The following is a 15,622-nucleotide window of genomic DNA, read 5'->3' on the forward strand; positions in this document are numbered from 1 at the left end:
TAAGCAGTTAAATATCCAAAATATATAAAATATATAAAGAACTCATACAACTCAGTAATAAAAAAAAAATCTGGTTAAGAAATAGGCAGAAGAGCTGAATAGACATTCTTCCAAGAGACACAGAATTGACAAACAAGCACATGAAAAGAAGTTCAACATCACTAATCATCAGGGAAATGCAAATTAAAACCACAATTAGATATCACTTCACACTTCTCAGAATAGCTATTACCCAAAAGACAAGAAACAACTAGTACTGGCAAGGAAATGAAGCAATGGGAACCCCAGGTCCTATGGATAGGAATATAAACTGGTATAGCCATTATGGAAAATAGTATGGAGGTTCCTAAAAAATAAAAACTAGAGCTACCATGTGATAGAGCAATTCCACTACTGCTTATCTTCCCAAAGAAAACAATAACACTTATGCCTAACGATGTAAGTCAGGGAAAGACAAATACAGAAATCAGCATGATTTTATTTATATGTAGAATCTAAAAAACAAAACAAAAATCAGGCTCATAGATAAAAAGATTGGTGGTTCCCAGAGGGGAAGGGGGATTAGGGATATGAAATGGGTGAAAGGGATTAGTAAGTGCAAACTTCCACTTATAAATTAGTCATGAGGATGTAATATACAGTATGGAAAATACAGTCACTAATATATTAATTTTGTAAAGTGACAGATGATAACAGACTTATTGTGGTGACTATTTTGTAATGTATATAAATGTTAAATCACTATGTTATATACCCAAAACTAATATATGTTATAGGTCAATTATACATATATACATAAATGTTAAACGACACTTAACTGAAGATTAAATTCCACTAAATAATAAACATTCTTTTGGATAACATCTCACTGAAATTTTTTGTACACCAATCAGTAAAAAATTCGACATATCATACAGGTTTATGCTAAGAAAGTCTTCAGAACCTAAAATTTCAGGAACGAGTTTTTTTCACTCATATACTTACATTCATTGACTCAAGATGTCCTTTAATTTCTACAACAGGCACTCTGTGATACCAAGATGCAGCTAGATTCCGATTTACAGAAAATTCCAAGTTAATTGGGTGCAAGAGCTGAATATCAAGATGGGAGGTACCCGGCTGGATCACTGTCCTAATGAATAACAAGAAAATGCAACCTATCATTAAAAAGACACAAAATCAAAAGCTGCTGCTCTAAACACTGATTTGAAATAGTGCTATTTAAGTATTTTCTAATCTCAATCAATAATTCACTTTAGGGACAGATTAAAATACATGATGTACAATTAGCCAGCAAGAAAACCTTATTCAAATAGCAGGTCACACATGGATAAAATTTTTTAAAGAAATTCATATTGTATATGGGGGAAATCATCAAATATAGCTGTTCAAGGATTAATACATGCATTGATATGCTTTTAAAAAAATGGCAAGATGAACAGTTAGCATTTTCTAAAGAGTCTGATAAGGGATGCCTGGGTGGCTCAGTGGTTGAGCATCTATCTGTCTGCCTTCTGCTCAGGGCCTGATCCAGAGATTCCAGGATCAAGTCCCATATCGGGCTCCCTGCAAGGAGCCTGCTTCTGCCTCTGCCTATGTTTCTGCCTCTCTGTGTGTGTGTGTCTCTTATGAATAAATAAAATCTTTAAAAAAAAAAAAAAAGAATTTGATAAAGCTCTTCTCTGGGAATATTTGCTGGACTTGCCTTATATTTTTCCTTTTTTATTTAGGATAATTAATTGTCCTTGGATGGGGTAGAAAATTATTTTAAAATTGATTATGTATAGACTTTCATGTTCATCAGGTGGGAACTCAGATACATCATTACTTACATAGTATTCTGCCAAAAATATTTAAGCTCAATTAAATAATGAGGAATCACTCAGACAAAACCAAACTGAGAGACATTCCATGAAACAACTAGACTGTACTCTTCAGAACCATCATCATCATGAAAGACCAAGAAAGGCTGAAGAACTATTCCAGAGCAAGTAACTACCAATACAGAAAACTCCCTCAGTAGTACAGGACACAATTAAATGCCATATGTGATCCTGGATCAAGGGGAAAATGACTATAATGGATACTATTGGAATAAGTGGTAAAATATGAATATTGACTATACATTAGATATTACTGCTAAATCAGTGTTGAATTTTCAGAATTTAAAAATTACATTATGGTTATATAAGAGGATGCAGGTTCTTGTTCTTAGGAGACACACACTAAAGCTTTTAGAGCAAAGGGTTAAGATGTCTATACTCAAAAGGTTCAGCAAAAAATATTTTAACTTTCAATTAAAAAAATAAGTTCTGGGGATATAATGTATAGCAAGGTGACTAGTTAATAATATAGTATTGTATATTTAAAAGTCGCTAAGAGAGGGACACCTGGGTTGCTCAGTGGTTGAGCTTCTGCCTTCAGCTCAGGACGTAATCCTGGGATCTGAGATTGAGTCCCGCATTGGGCTCCTTGTGGGGTGCCTGTTTCTCCCTCTGCCTATGTCTCTGCCTCTCTCTCTCAGTGTCTCTCATGAATACATAAATAAAATCTTTAAAAAAAAAGTTGCTAAGAGGGTAGATCTTAAAAGTTATCACAAGAAAAAGAACTGTAACTATGTATGGTGACAAATGTTAACTAGACTTATGGTGGGGATTATTTCACAGTATACACAAATATCAAATCATGTTATACAACTGAAACTAAGATAATATGTCAATTTCATCTCAACTGGAAAAATTAAATTAAAAAGATGCTTTAAATGATAATAATATGCATATACTTAAAAGTTAAAGCAAATGTAAATAACTGGTAAGCCTAGGTGAAGGACTCTTAAGTGTATCCGTGGTAATATTTTTGGAATTTTTCTGTAAGTTTGAAATTTTTCATAATAAAAAGCTGATTAAAAAATAAAGTATTCTGTACAGCAGAAACACTGTGGGTATGAATTTCAATGGACATAAAATTTCATGGAAATTATTAAATCATACTTAAATCCATAATTATTGAAAGAAAGTATACCTAGAGAGCTTGAGCTTTGTTAGCTGTACATCCATTCTATCAATTATTGGAGGGTTTAAACAGTCTTCCCCAGACACAAGACTAAACTGATTTTGAACTCTAATTAGCCCAAGATCGACCACTACTGCATTAGCGGAAATGGAAGACTGTGGGATGACTATAACTGGTGCTTTCAGATCAATATTGATAGAAACACGAAAACTCCTCTGGGCAAGATCTTTCACACTTCTGGCAGCCTTTTCTGCAGCCTGAGCAGTAGCAGCACTTAGAGCCTCTTTGGCTGTTTGGAAATTGCTCAGGAAGTTCTGTGGACACAAAGTATAAAAGGAGAAAAAGAGATAACAAGCACATCATTAATAATGCAATCTTTTTCTTCATCTATGCATAATTTTTTTCCTGTACATAACTTTCAATTGAGTCTTATTTATCTAGAATTAGAAAGGAATCACCAATCATCCATCTATATTTATGAGCTACTTGATAAGGGCTAAAGTAATTTAGCTGAAGACAGTTAAAAAAATAATTTCAGTATGTTTTTTCACTTGAATATTTGGCTTTGTCCTGGCAAAACTATTTCCAGTTCTAGACAAAAATCATTAAATGACTCAGATTTCAACTATTAAAAAGAGGTTTTGATCTCTACAGTAATATATCTATAATCAAAACAATGCACATACTAAAATCCAAAGTTTATGAGATCTGCAATCATAACTACCAGACTTATTTCTAAGTTGAAAAATCAATATACAAATAGAGATTTTTTACCAGAAGTGACATGAGGAATTTATGAAGATAGACAATCTGAATACAGCCAACATTCAGTGATACAACACCATCCACTTTGGACATGTCAGTATAGTACTCTCCCTCAGTAGCATCTGGATACAAATCCAAGTTAAAATGAAAAACTTCATTTCCCATTATTGATACAGCCTGAAAAGCAGAGATTTGAATGTACTCTGTCCAAGAGAATAATGACAAAATAAAGTCCCCTTTCCCATTTAAAAGGCTCATATTTACAATCATTCTAGAAACATTTGTGCATCAAAATATATTTCATTAAGATTTCTTAAAATACATTTAAAAACAGAATTTCATATTCAATTATCAAAAAATAATTAGCTATCTATTTATGACACCTACTTTTTTATGGACTGTCTTAGGATCCACATCTGTAACAATAATATTTTCCAGTCTGGCAAATAGTGACTGCTTTTTTGACTGAAGAGAAAGAGAAGAATCAAGACCTGAAAAAAAAATTACATTATTATAATTTCTAAAGACCTATCATAATAAGATCTTAAGAGGTTTCTTTTCATTGTGTAATTTTATTTGGGGGTGATATTTTTTAAAATTTAGCTACATTTGAACTCCCAACTGATAAATAAGTGGCAATATTGCATAATTTTAGTGTTATAAACAATAAAACCTACAAATTCATTATAAGTCAATTACCTAAATTTTCAACCTTTTGAAAAAATTACACCTAATACAAATTGATTTTCTTGGGATTTTAGGAAATCTTTTATATCTTATTTACACAGAAGCTCTAAATTTCATGAATCAAATTCACTATAGATACACTGCCAGCTTGAAAAGAACAACAAAAAAAAAAACCTGTAATTTTTTTCTCTTTAACTTATTCAAGAATTTCATTAAACATATTCTTTATGTTTATCATATCACAATGAGCTGGTAAAGACAGAGTCAGATTCATTTTAGCAGATTTTGCATAAAAGAACATAATGGGCTCATAGATTTTTTCTTCATTATAAAGTTGTTTTGCATTTGTGCCAAGATAAAGCATATTCACAGATCTTAACCTCAATTCTGGATTGACATTTATCCCAGCCCATCAATAGCATCCCTACATGGACATTAGTATCTCTTTTCACCTCTGAGAAGACTCTCAGAAAGATTCAAAACACTAACATGTGTGTTTCAATTTGAAGGTCAGATTCTGAACAGCATCTACATCCCAAAGAGCAAAGAAAACATGCAGTTCAATAATGTCATTAAAAAAATTACCCCCCCCCAAAAAAAAACAGTTTTCACAGCTCAGAGCCCTACATTTATATATTCTTTAACATTTTTTAAAAAGCTATCTTTTAAACAATTTTTAATAGCATGAAAACTTTTACCTTGAATCTTGATTTCAGCAATATTGTTCTTCTCATCACAAACAGTGACACAGAAAGCATTCAATTTGGCAAACAGCCTGAAGTCAATAATGTCCCTATCTTTAGAGGATACAATCGCTAAAAATAAAACAAAGCATTCTATTACATGGGATTCTAGTAATTCAAACTCTATTAAGGTTTCTTCCTTAGATTAAGTGATCCACAGTCCTGTCTTAAAAAATTATAAAATTCTCAAGTTCTTAAAGATTTCAAATATTTTTTTGTTTTATATATTCTGTACAGTTTGCATTTTTCATATTGAGATGTTACATTTATAATTTAAAAACAAAAAAACATAAAATAAATAACATTAAGAACACTGAAATTCAAAGAAGTTAAATAACTGCCTATGGTCACATAATTTAAGTCACAGAGGCAGGATTCAAACTGAATTGTTTCTTTTTTTTTTTTTTTTTTTTTTTTTTGAATTGTTTCTGACCCAATATCTAGGCTCTTGGCCAACTAAATACTATTTCTGCACTGCTACTCTCATGTCTCTGGGCCTTACTTCCTTATTTGTATGATAGAAGGGAAGATAACCCTCCATGGAGTTCAGGAGCCATTGTAGGGGAGGAAGAACTCAATGTAAATATAAGTTTTCTTCCCTATTATCCACCTAAAGCATTCCTCCCATTCTCAAAGAACAAAAACAGGATTTTTTTTTTAAAGCAACAGTATTAGTTACCTCTGCTTTATATGGCAGTTACCAAATATTATTTTGTTTGAAGAAAAGGACAGAAGTGGAGAAAATGGCACTCAAAAGACTGAACTAAATGGTCTTTAAGATTCTCCATTTACCTCTAGAATTCTAACATGCTTGTTAACAAGAAACAAAATGTTTTCCATACCTTTCTGCAGAGCTAAGTTTTTTTGTTGCTTTTCATCTGAAATTTGCACTTCTTTGGTATCACTTCTTTGGTCATCAGATGGGATTATGGTTGTCAGATAATTAATAGAAGACAGGAGAGCTTGTGTTTGCAGTAACAGATTTAAAGATGAAAAAGCCACCTAGAAATTTTTTATAAAGAAAATTAGTTTTCCAGGCCAACTACACCTATAATTTCCATGATGGACCTGAACGACTTCTAGCTAGGCTTACATCATAGCTTCTATAGCTTGGAAGAAAGAGAGAGAAGATCAAGTTTCATAGCCCAGACCCCTTAATATATATATGGAGAGTAAATCACACTTAAACACACTGAGAGTTCCTACAAATATTAAAGTAACCTAATTACTCCATTTCGCAGCATAATTATCATGGAGCCTATAATATGCTTGTCATGGCCATCTCAATATTCATCATGTTTTTAGATCTTCAATGGACTCTTTATTACGATTACATAACATGTAAGTTAGATCATGAAGCTCCAAAATCACCATGTGTTGATACTAGGTCAAGAAATGATTTCAAATGTGATATTCATGAAATTTAAATATAAGGAGTAAAATTATAAGTGAGTTCTCAGTTACTAAATGATCTTCTAAAACCACAATAAAGGTCCTATCATTTAAATAGATAATATATATTTTAGAAAAAAAGTTAATTTTTTAAAACTAGGACTCCAGAAAGCTAGACAACAACAAAAATTGCTTTCAGGAATATGTGGTTTTCTAATAGCAAATGAAAATTTAAAAAAAAAAACTTTGCTTATATAAAAGAATTTTGCTTTTATTGCCTCAAAGCACTAAGTGGATATAAAAAAGTTATAAAAAGGCTCACAATATTCAACAGACTTTCCCAGCTCTCAAAAGTGTAACCTAAAATTCCTATCTCTGATTTTCTTTTTAATGTAATCCACAACTACTTTTTATCCCCTCTCCATCTATGTGACTATGTTAGTGTGGCTCCAGAAGTACTCAATATCTCTCCTTGTATTTCATGTACTTTCTTGGTCCTCCCTTAAACAGCAGGGTGTAGTTTGATTAAAATCCTCTTGTTTCTTTGTAAATCAAAGTCCCATCATGTATAGCATTCCCTTTATAAGAAATAATCAAGATGTGCCACAGAAAGTTAAAACACCAGCTCTATTAATACTCAATGATAAATATAGAGCATGGTAGGTATCTATGAGATTAATTTATAACTTTTATTGGTTATTTCATCAAATTACCCAGTCATTATTTCTAAAAGAATACTGGACCTTTGCACAGTAAGTTATTTTCAAATAAGATATATTCTTTTAACAAAATTTCTTACCTTAAGTGTTTGTTCAGTTTTTTCAAAAGTAGTTTGAAAACTAGGTCCATTCTTATCAGCCTAAAAAAAAGGGAACAAGAGTTCTAAAGAAGGATTTAAAACCAAAGTAAACAAATCACTTATTTATGATCTTTATTTTTTATATTCAGAACTGTTATTTTATGTATATTATATAATTAATTTTATTGTCATTGTTTTGAAGTTACATTCAAATTATTTATTACAATTGTGCAAATTTGTTCTCCTCTTCAAATATGTAAGACTATGGCAGCATTTACTTCTAGGACACTAGCTAGAGACCAGAATTATAAACTCTGAAGGCTAGAAGGCTTAAAGGTCATCTAGCCCATCCATCACCTAATCCTTGAATCCCTTTATATCTTTAGAAAGTCTATGTTAGGCTCTCTCCAGTAAAGAATCTTCATTTATTTACAAATTTGATCTTTAGAGAATATTGATTTAATTAGGTCTTCATACTAAGTCAAAAACCTATCTCCCAACATAAGTATCTATTGGTTCAAGTTCTGTCTCTTGGGAATATCCACAGTAAATTCAGTTTTACCTCTTGTGAGAAGCCTCCTGAATAGGCCAGTTTCTCTGCTGCCCTTTTTTTTTTTTTAAGATTCTACTTATTTATTTGAGAGAGAGAGAGAGAGAGGGAGAGAGAGAGAAAGCGAGCATGAGTTGGGGGGAAGGGCAGAGGGAGAAAGAGGAGTAGACTCCCCACCAAGCCAGGAGCCTGACTTGGAGCTCTATCCCAGGACCCAGAGATTGTGGCCCAAGCTGAAGGCTAATGGACACCTAATGGACTGAGCTACCCAGGTGCCCCACTCTGCCTCTTTACTGCAATAAAACTTTATGCTTTTCTTTGTGAGAGAATCAAATTATATTTTAATTATTATCTACTTATCTTCCCACAAGTCCATAATTTCCTTGAATATAGGGAATGTTATTCATCCCTGTATCCCAAGTGCCTAACAAAACCTAAAAAGATATTCAATAAATAGTTGAATGATTAAACAAATCAACTAATCTTGAATGAAGCTAAATATCATTACTTCCTTCAGCGTTTCTCATGTGATCTTTTTGAGTCCCTTCCCAATCCTGGCAGTTCTCTTCTGAACCCAATCAAATTTGACTTTATCTCTTTTGATGAAGGATATTTAGCCAAATGTCACCAACATGTACAATGAATGTACGCAGGTGAATATGCTCCAAAAGGTAAGAGTGCATCCTACTTCATCTCAAGGTTCCATCTTTGGAGACAAAGAGTTGGTGGCTTTTTAATGGTCCTTGTCTTGTACTTAAGTGAAAGAGAAAGTGTAACACAGAAATGGAAGGAGAAACAGTGGATATCCCTATGATTAAAACCTATGACAAACATCTAGAGCATTTAGTAATCTGCTGTCATCTTTTTTTCTTCCCTCTTTTTTTCTTCCAAAGGACAGTTAAGAGTATATGATAAATATGTAAATATTTTATGGCCCTTACCTTAACATATTCTACTTTTAAGAGATCTAACCCAGGTTTATCAGAAGAGCTAATCAAGTGAAGGGGCTTCTTTCTGGATCCTAGATTAAAGAAAAAGAAAAAGTGTCTCAAATAAACTGCTCTTTTTTAAGACTGGAATTTTCTATGTCTTTTTATTTCTAAAAAATGTTGTTAATTAAACTTTAGAAAACTATCCACACATATTTCGTGGTTATTTAATACTAAGGTCACCAATGGTGAATAAATAAACCAATCTAAATACTGACCTTAGGTTTAGCATTCAACTTACTTAAAAACATGCATATTTATTTTCTTTTGATTTTATATCTGTGTTCAAAACTAATAAACACCTCTCTAGATATTTTTAAGGACATATGTGCATTTGTATGGCAGTAGAAAGATTAAGAATTAAGTTTAAGTTAAGAATTAAGAATTAAATTTAAGAATTAAGAAAAATGAATTCTAGTTCATCTCTATCCTTACTAGGAAATATTCAACCTCAGCTTTCTCAACTATGTAACAAAACTGAACTACAAAAATATGTAATATCTTACTGAGCTATAAAATTCTAAGAACAAATATTTAATTCATATTAAAGAAATTTAAATAATTTTCCTTTGTTTAGGCTAAGAGAACATGCTTATTAGAAAATTGTATTTTTCTAAGGGTGAGGAGTTGCAAAATTTCTTTTAATTTAAAAACTGTAAGTATACTACTATATGTCCTCTATGTCTTAGCAAGGAACTGCCTCAAAAAGCTGCAGATGGAGAAGTGATCTACGTACCATTTTATCCATCTTTTATTATTTGCAATTCTATAACTCCTGCTCCTGAGAAATCTCAGAATTTTCACTTTACCTTCAAGGTCATAACCTTCCCTAAAGGGAAAAACAGCTAGCAATTTTTTTTACATTTTTCCTTCAAGACAGTAATGTAAACTCCATCCAAACACAGTGCTTACAGAAACTAACATATAAAACATTTTTCTTCTATTTTTTTTTTTTATTGGTGTTCAATTTACTAACATACAGAATAACACCCAGTGCCCGTCACCCATTCACTCCCACCCCCCGCCCTCCTCCCCTTCTACCACCCCTAGTTCGTTTCCCAGAGTTAGCAGTCTTTACGTTCTGTCTCCCTTTCTGATATTTCCCACCCATTTCTTCTCCCTTCCCTTATTTTCCCTTTCACTATTATTTATATTCCCCAAATGAATGAGACAAACATTTTTCTTCTAAACCGAGATGTGTTTTAGTTTCTACTGTTAAAAAAATAGCAAAAATAGGACTTTAGATTTGACTAAAATATTAGGCAAATATTACGTAATTACTATAGATTCGCCCATCCCATCATTCCTCAAATACCCAATGAGCATATAAGATGCACACAGAAATAAATAAAGTATAAGAGCTTCTAAAATAATGAATTTTATCCCCCATTCTAATTTTTATAACCTGGTACTGCTTCTGATATATAAATACAATTCAATAGTCTTGAACAAGGACTTTAATATTATAAAATCAGAGATAAATTCTACATTTTAGCATTCATAAGATGCCACTGTCTTGAATAAACCACTTAATCTCTCCTTATTTAATCTTTCTTTGTAAAATAGGAACAACATTGTCTATATTAAGGAGACTTATATGGACTGAGACAGTAGATCATAGTAGTTAAGAATACAAACCCAAGGCCAGAATTCCAGGGTTTTAATTATGGTTTAGCCACTAACCGGCAGTGTGACCTTAGTTAAATTATATAATCAATTTATACCTTAGTTTCTTCATATGTAAATTGGAGATAATAACATTATCATAAGGGTTAAATAAGTTATTTATAAAATTCTTAGAACAGTGCTAGCTATTATTATACATATTATTATATACACAGGTTTCAGATACTCAGTGATAGGATATTTATTAACCACTGTTTCTATTTTTATGACTATTACCTTGAATTTCATGATAATCTAAGCTGATTTTCTTTAAATAAGATACCACAGTTATATCAAATGTTCTCACTGTAGCCTCTGTTCCTAAATGAGTAACATTAAACACTAGAATTGTATCTTCTTCTTTCTGTTGTTTGGTAAATTCCAAAACCACCTAAAAGAATCAGGAGAGACAATAAAACCTTGATAAATTTTTCAACCATGCTTAAAAACAAAATTTTTCTTTATACATATATCATCATGATAATGACAAAACTTTCTCATACTTCCTTACTCCCATAAAGTTATTTACTATCACTGGAAATTACAACCTTATATTCTATTATTCAGAATACAACTACATCTATATAAAAATCATATAATTTTACATCAATTATCATTTTACTTTTTTTAATTTAGTAGAAATAGAAAAGTATGGATCCTTACTCAATATATTTTCCCTTAAACCTATCATGTTTTAATGTTTAAACCTATCTTGTTTAAACCTATCATCACATGTAAATCATGTTTGTTGATTTTTAAAAAAGCATTCCCATTAAAGTAAAAAGTAAGACAGGCTATCCACTATTACAGTACCACTTAAATTTATTCTGGATATGAAAGCCAGGATATTCAGTCAATCAACAAAACATTTATGTGGCAATTTTTAAAACATGGAAGTTCTTTGATACTTCATCAAGAAATGGAGACCTTTGTCTTACAATCTTTAAATTTCAACAGGCTTGTGACTACTTCAATCAATAGACTGCAGAGAAAGCAACACTATAACTTCCAATGATAAAAAAAGGTCCATTAAACTTCCTAGGAATGCACACTGAGGGGAAGCTAGCTGTCATGTAAAGAGTTCAACTACCCAGAGACTGTCATGTTCAGGAGGCCAGGAGTAGGTATTTCAAATAGTCCAAACTAAGCTCCCACCCAATGGCCAGTATAAGTGCTAGCCTCATGAGGGAGATACTTCTGAGACCCTCTGAGACTTCAGGTTACTGTAGCTCTAGTAAATCTGACTGCCACCACATGCAAGACTATACACAAAAATTACTAAGCTGAGGGGCGCCTGGGTGGCTCAGTCAGTTATGCATCTGTTTTCAGCTCAAGTCATTATATCAGGGTCCTGTGATCAAGCCCCATGTCAGGCTTCCCTGCTCAGCAGGGAATAAGCTTCTCCCTCTCCCCTGCTCCCACACCCCTTGTGTACTCTCTCTCTCTCTCTCTCTCAAATAATAAATAAATAAAAATATTTTTTAAAAAATTGCTAAGCTGGGCCCTTCCACAATTCCTAACCCATAATACTCCGAGCAAAATAAAACAGTTGTTTTGAGCTATCATGTACTGAGATAACCTGTTAGACAGCAATAATAGCCTGAACAATGTAAATACTGAAAAAAAAAGCAAAAATGACATTATTGGCAGTGATAGATTCTTAAGACAAACTAGGCATGTTATCTGAAAAATAGAAATAAGACGGTATAATAAGATATTCAGTGCAGAGTTGTTATACAAAAGTTATTTTTCAGAAAATCAATGATTTAAGTGAAAGGAATGAAATCATAAAATATTAAATTGTGGGTATTTTTTTTAAAGATTTTATTTATTTATTCATGAGAGACACAGAGAGAGAGAGGAAGAGACATAGGCAGAGGGAGAAGCAGGCTCCATGCAGGGAGCCCGACGTGGAAATCGATCCTGGGACTCCAGGATTACGCCCTGGGCTGAAGGCAGACATTAAACTACTGAGCCACCCAGGGATCCCAAATTGTGGGTATTTTTGTAGTGGAGGAGAATTTTCTAAACGTACACTAAGATATAAATAAAAATTTAATATATTTCACTATAGCAACATTTAAAACTTCAAAAGGGCAAAGAAGTTGGGAAAAATAGTACTATATTTTTCTTAGATGATTCTGATTGTTTATCATTATTTATCACTTTAGTTTATTCATGCAATATTCAAAAAAATATTTATTGGGCATCATCTACCATGTATAAGACCATGACAGTCAATAGGAACACCAAACTGTCAAGGACAGACAAGGTCCTTTTCTTAATGGAGCATATATTCTAGGAAAAGTGGGTAAAGTGAAGATTGTTATCTTGTATTGGGTGGTCAGGCCTTTCCAATAAGATGGTACTTGAGCAAATATCTAACAGAAGTATCAAGTCATGCAGAAAAAAAGTGTTCAGGCAAAAACAAACAAAACAAAACAAAACAAACCCAGCAAACACAAAGAATGTGCTTTGGTATATACAAGGAAGAACAAAAGGCAAGTGTAAGCTCCTCAATGCAAGAACTTTGTGCTCACTGCTATAACTGCAATATTCAAAACAATGCATTCCATGATGACACTTGATGAATATTTATTGAAGGGATGAATTATACATGACTGGAGCAGAGTGAGCAAGGCAGAAGAGAACTGAAGATGAATCTTAAAGAAGTCACATGGGGTGAGCTGCATGCCATGTAAGGCCTGACAGGCCATGGGAAGGACTCAGCCATCTACTCTATAATCAAGATGGAGGCCAGAGGACAGTTGTGAGCAGAGAAATGACACGATCTGACTTTCACTTTAAAAGGATTATTCTGAGGGCACCCTGGTGGCTCAATCAGTTAAGTGTTCAACTCTTGATTTTGTTTCAAGGTCATGACCTCATGGTCATGAGATCAAGCCCTATGTCAGGCTTCGTTCTCTCTCTCCCACTCCCTCTGCCCCTTCCCAACTTTCTCTCACCCCTACTTATAGGCTCTCTCTTAAAAAGAAAAAAAAAAAGGATCATTCTGGTTACCATGTTGAGATGAGAATACCTTACAGAAGCAGACAATTATGAGGATACTACACTACCCTAGACAAGACGGTGACGTGGACAGTGCAGTAGAAGAGAAGAGCACTCATTTGAATGTATTCTGAAGTAAGAATCAAGGGATTTTCTGATATTCAGATGTGCATATGAGAGAAAGAGAGAAGTCAAAGAAGGCTAAAGATAAATAACATATATTTCTTTTAAGCAAATACCAATAATACTTAGAGGGATTTATATACACAATTAAAATCCGGTATTTCTGGGACACCTAGGAGGCTCAGAGGTTGAGCACCTGCCTTCGGCTCAGGGCGTGATCCTGGGGTCCTGGAATCAAGTCCCACATCGGGCTCCCTGCATGGAGCCCGCTTCTCCCTCCGCCTATGTCTCTGCCTCTCTGTGTGTGTCTCTCTCATGAATAAATAAATAAAATCTTTAAAAAAGAATCTGGTATTTCTGACATTACATTTTAGGACATTATCTCACACTGGGATATAAAGCAATCAATAAGAAACATCTTATACCTTTGTGTTTTATTATGAAAGCAAAGCATATTTATTATTAAAAATTTAGAGTATATGGAAAGGCAAACAGGCATAAATAAGAAATATAATTCCACTGCACAGAGATGAACACTGTCCATTATGTATTATCAAAGAAAAAAAATCCATGTGTAATTTCTAAATAGAATCATAATGTCCTTGATATTATAATCTTTTTTCTCCAGAATAATGATACTTTGTAAATGTCTTTCATTGTTGCTATTTTCTTTTATTACATAACTTTTAATAGATATAAAAACATGCTGAAAATTTAGGCTGTTTATACTTTTCTGAATTATAAACATCACAATGAGCAATATTATTTAGCTTAAAAGTAAAAAAACAAAATAAAATAATGTATAGTATTCTATAAAAAACAAAACCCCACAGAAGTATCTTGGGCTTTTACAGAATAGATTAGATATGGTATAGATCACTCTCACACCAGCTTTACAAAACATTTCATTTCTTGGAACCGTGTGTGTGTGTGTTAGGAACTAGGGAAGACAGAGTATCATTTTTAATATACTTAATGTTGAGATCTAGCATGAGATCGTTTACAAGGATAGTGACGAAAACTATTTATTTAGGGACAAAACAAAAATACATACCTCTTTAATTTCAAACTTTAGTAAAAGATTAATGAGCTCCTCATTTGGGGCCTCTGCAACTTTTTTTAGTTCTGAACCTCTCATACTTTTGCCAGTCTGCGTATCTCCATCTTCAGCATCAAAATATTCATCATCAGACTCTAAAGAACACATTCATCTTGAGAGAATGTCCACTGAAAACTGCATAAAACACTCAAATCTCTCAAAAGTAAAATTCATTTATTAGATATAATCTTCATATTCAGAATGAGAATACAGTTACTTCAAAGTCCCAACAAGTGACTCAACTTGGCATGTGATGATCCCATCTAAAGGCCAAACCACCCTATTTTTTTTTCAACAGTCTGCTTTTCACTTCAGTTCACTCATTCAATATCCAATATAAATAACTGTTGGGCACCACCCATCACCTATCAGTCTGTACCAGCCATTATGGATACCACAGTGAACAGCGCAGACATGATCCTTGTCCTCATGAAGCTTATAATCTACTTCAAAATTAAACCAGATCAGTTAAGCTAGACTTGGAAAAAAAAAATCAGGTAGAAATTGGGGCAAAAAAGAAAAAGTAGCTTATTTTAAAATGACTCCATTTCTGGGTTCTCTATTGTGTTCCATTGATCTATGTGTCTGCTTTTGTGCTAGTACCATAACTGTCTGATGGATCACTATATTCTACCCTGAAATTAGTAATATACTATATGTTAACTAACTTGAATTTAAATAAAACCAAAAAAAAAAAAAAAAGTGACTCAAAATGACACTGTTGGTTAGTAGCACAACTAGAACTAAAACCAGGGCAGCCCAGGTGGCTCAGCAGTTTAGAGCCGCCTT

At 32.9% G+C, this 15,622-nt stretch overlaps 1 protein-coding gene across 5 annotated transcripts in view; it reads right to left on the reverse strand.

Moving 5' to 3' along the window:
- The window catches only part of VPS13C (vacuolar protein sorting 13 homolog C), a 168,828-nt gene that overhangs the window by 91,301 nt on the left and 61,905 nt on the right, over positions 1-15,622 (reverse strand). For all 5 annotated transcript variants that reach the window (XR_012022719.1, XR_012022721.1, XM_072808964.1 and 2 more), the window contains 10 exons: positions 14,789-14,928; positions 10,840-10,993; positions 8,890-8,969; positions 7,399-7,458; positions 6,050-6,209; positions 5,163-5,279; positions 4,165-4,268; positions 3,787-3,954; positions 3,022-3,326; positions 985-1,132 (listed from right to left, as the gene is read on the reverse strand). Coding sequence is in view for 3 of the 5 variants with exons in the window: in XM_072808964.1 (XP_072665065.1) it covers positions 985-1,132; positions 3,022-3,326; positions 3,787-3,954; positions 4,165-4,268; positions 5,163-5,279; positions 6,050-6,209; positions 7,399-7,458; positions 8,890-8,969; positions 10,840-10,993; positions 14,789-14,928 (1,436 nt within the window). In the remaining 2 variants the exon portion in view is untranslated. The remainder of the gene's footprint in view (positions 1-984; positions 1,133-3,021; positions 3,327-3,786; positions 3,955-4,164; positions 4,269-5,162; positions 5,280-6,049; positions 6,210-7,398; positions 7,459-8,889; positions 8,970-10,839; positions 10,994-14,788; positions 14,929-15,622) is intronic.

This window comes from Canis lupus, chromosome 32 (genome assembly GCF_048164855.1).
Source record: "Canis lupus baileyi chromosome 32, mCanLup2.hap1, whole genome shotgun sequence".
Lineage (NCBI taxonomy): Eukaryota > Metazoa > Chordata > Mammalia > Carnivora > Canidae > Canis > Canis lupus.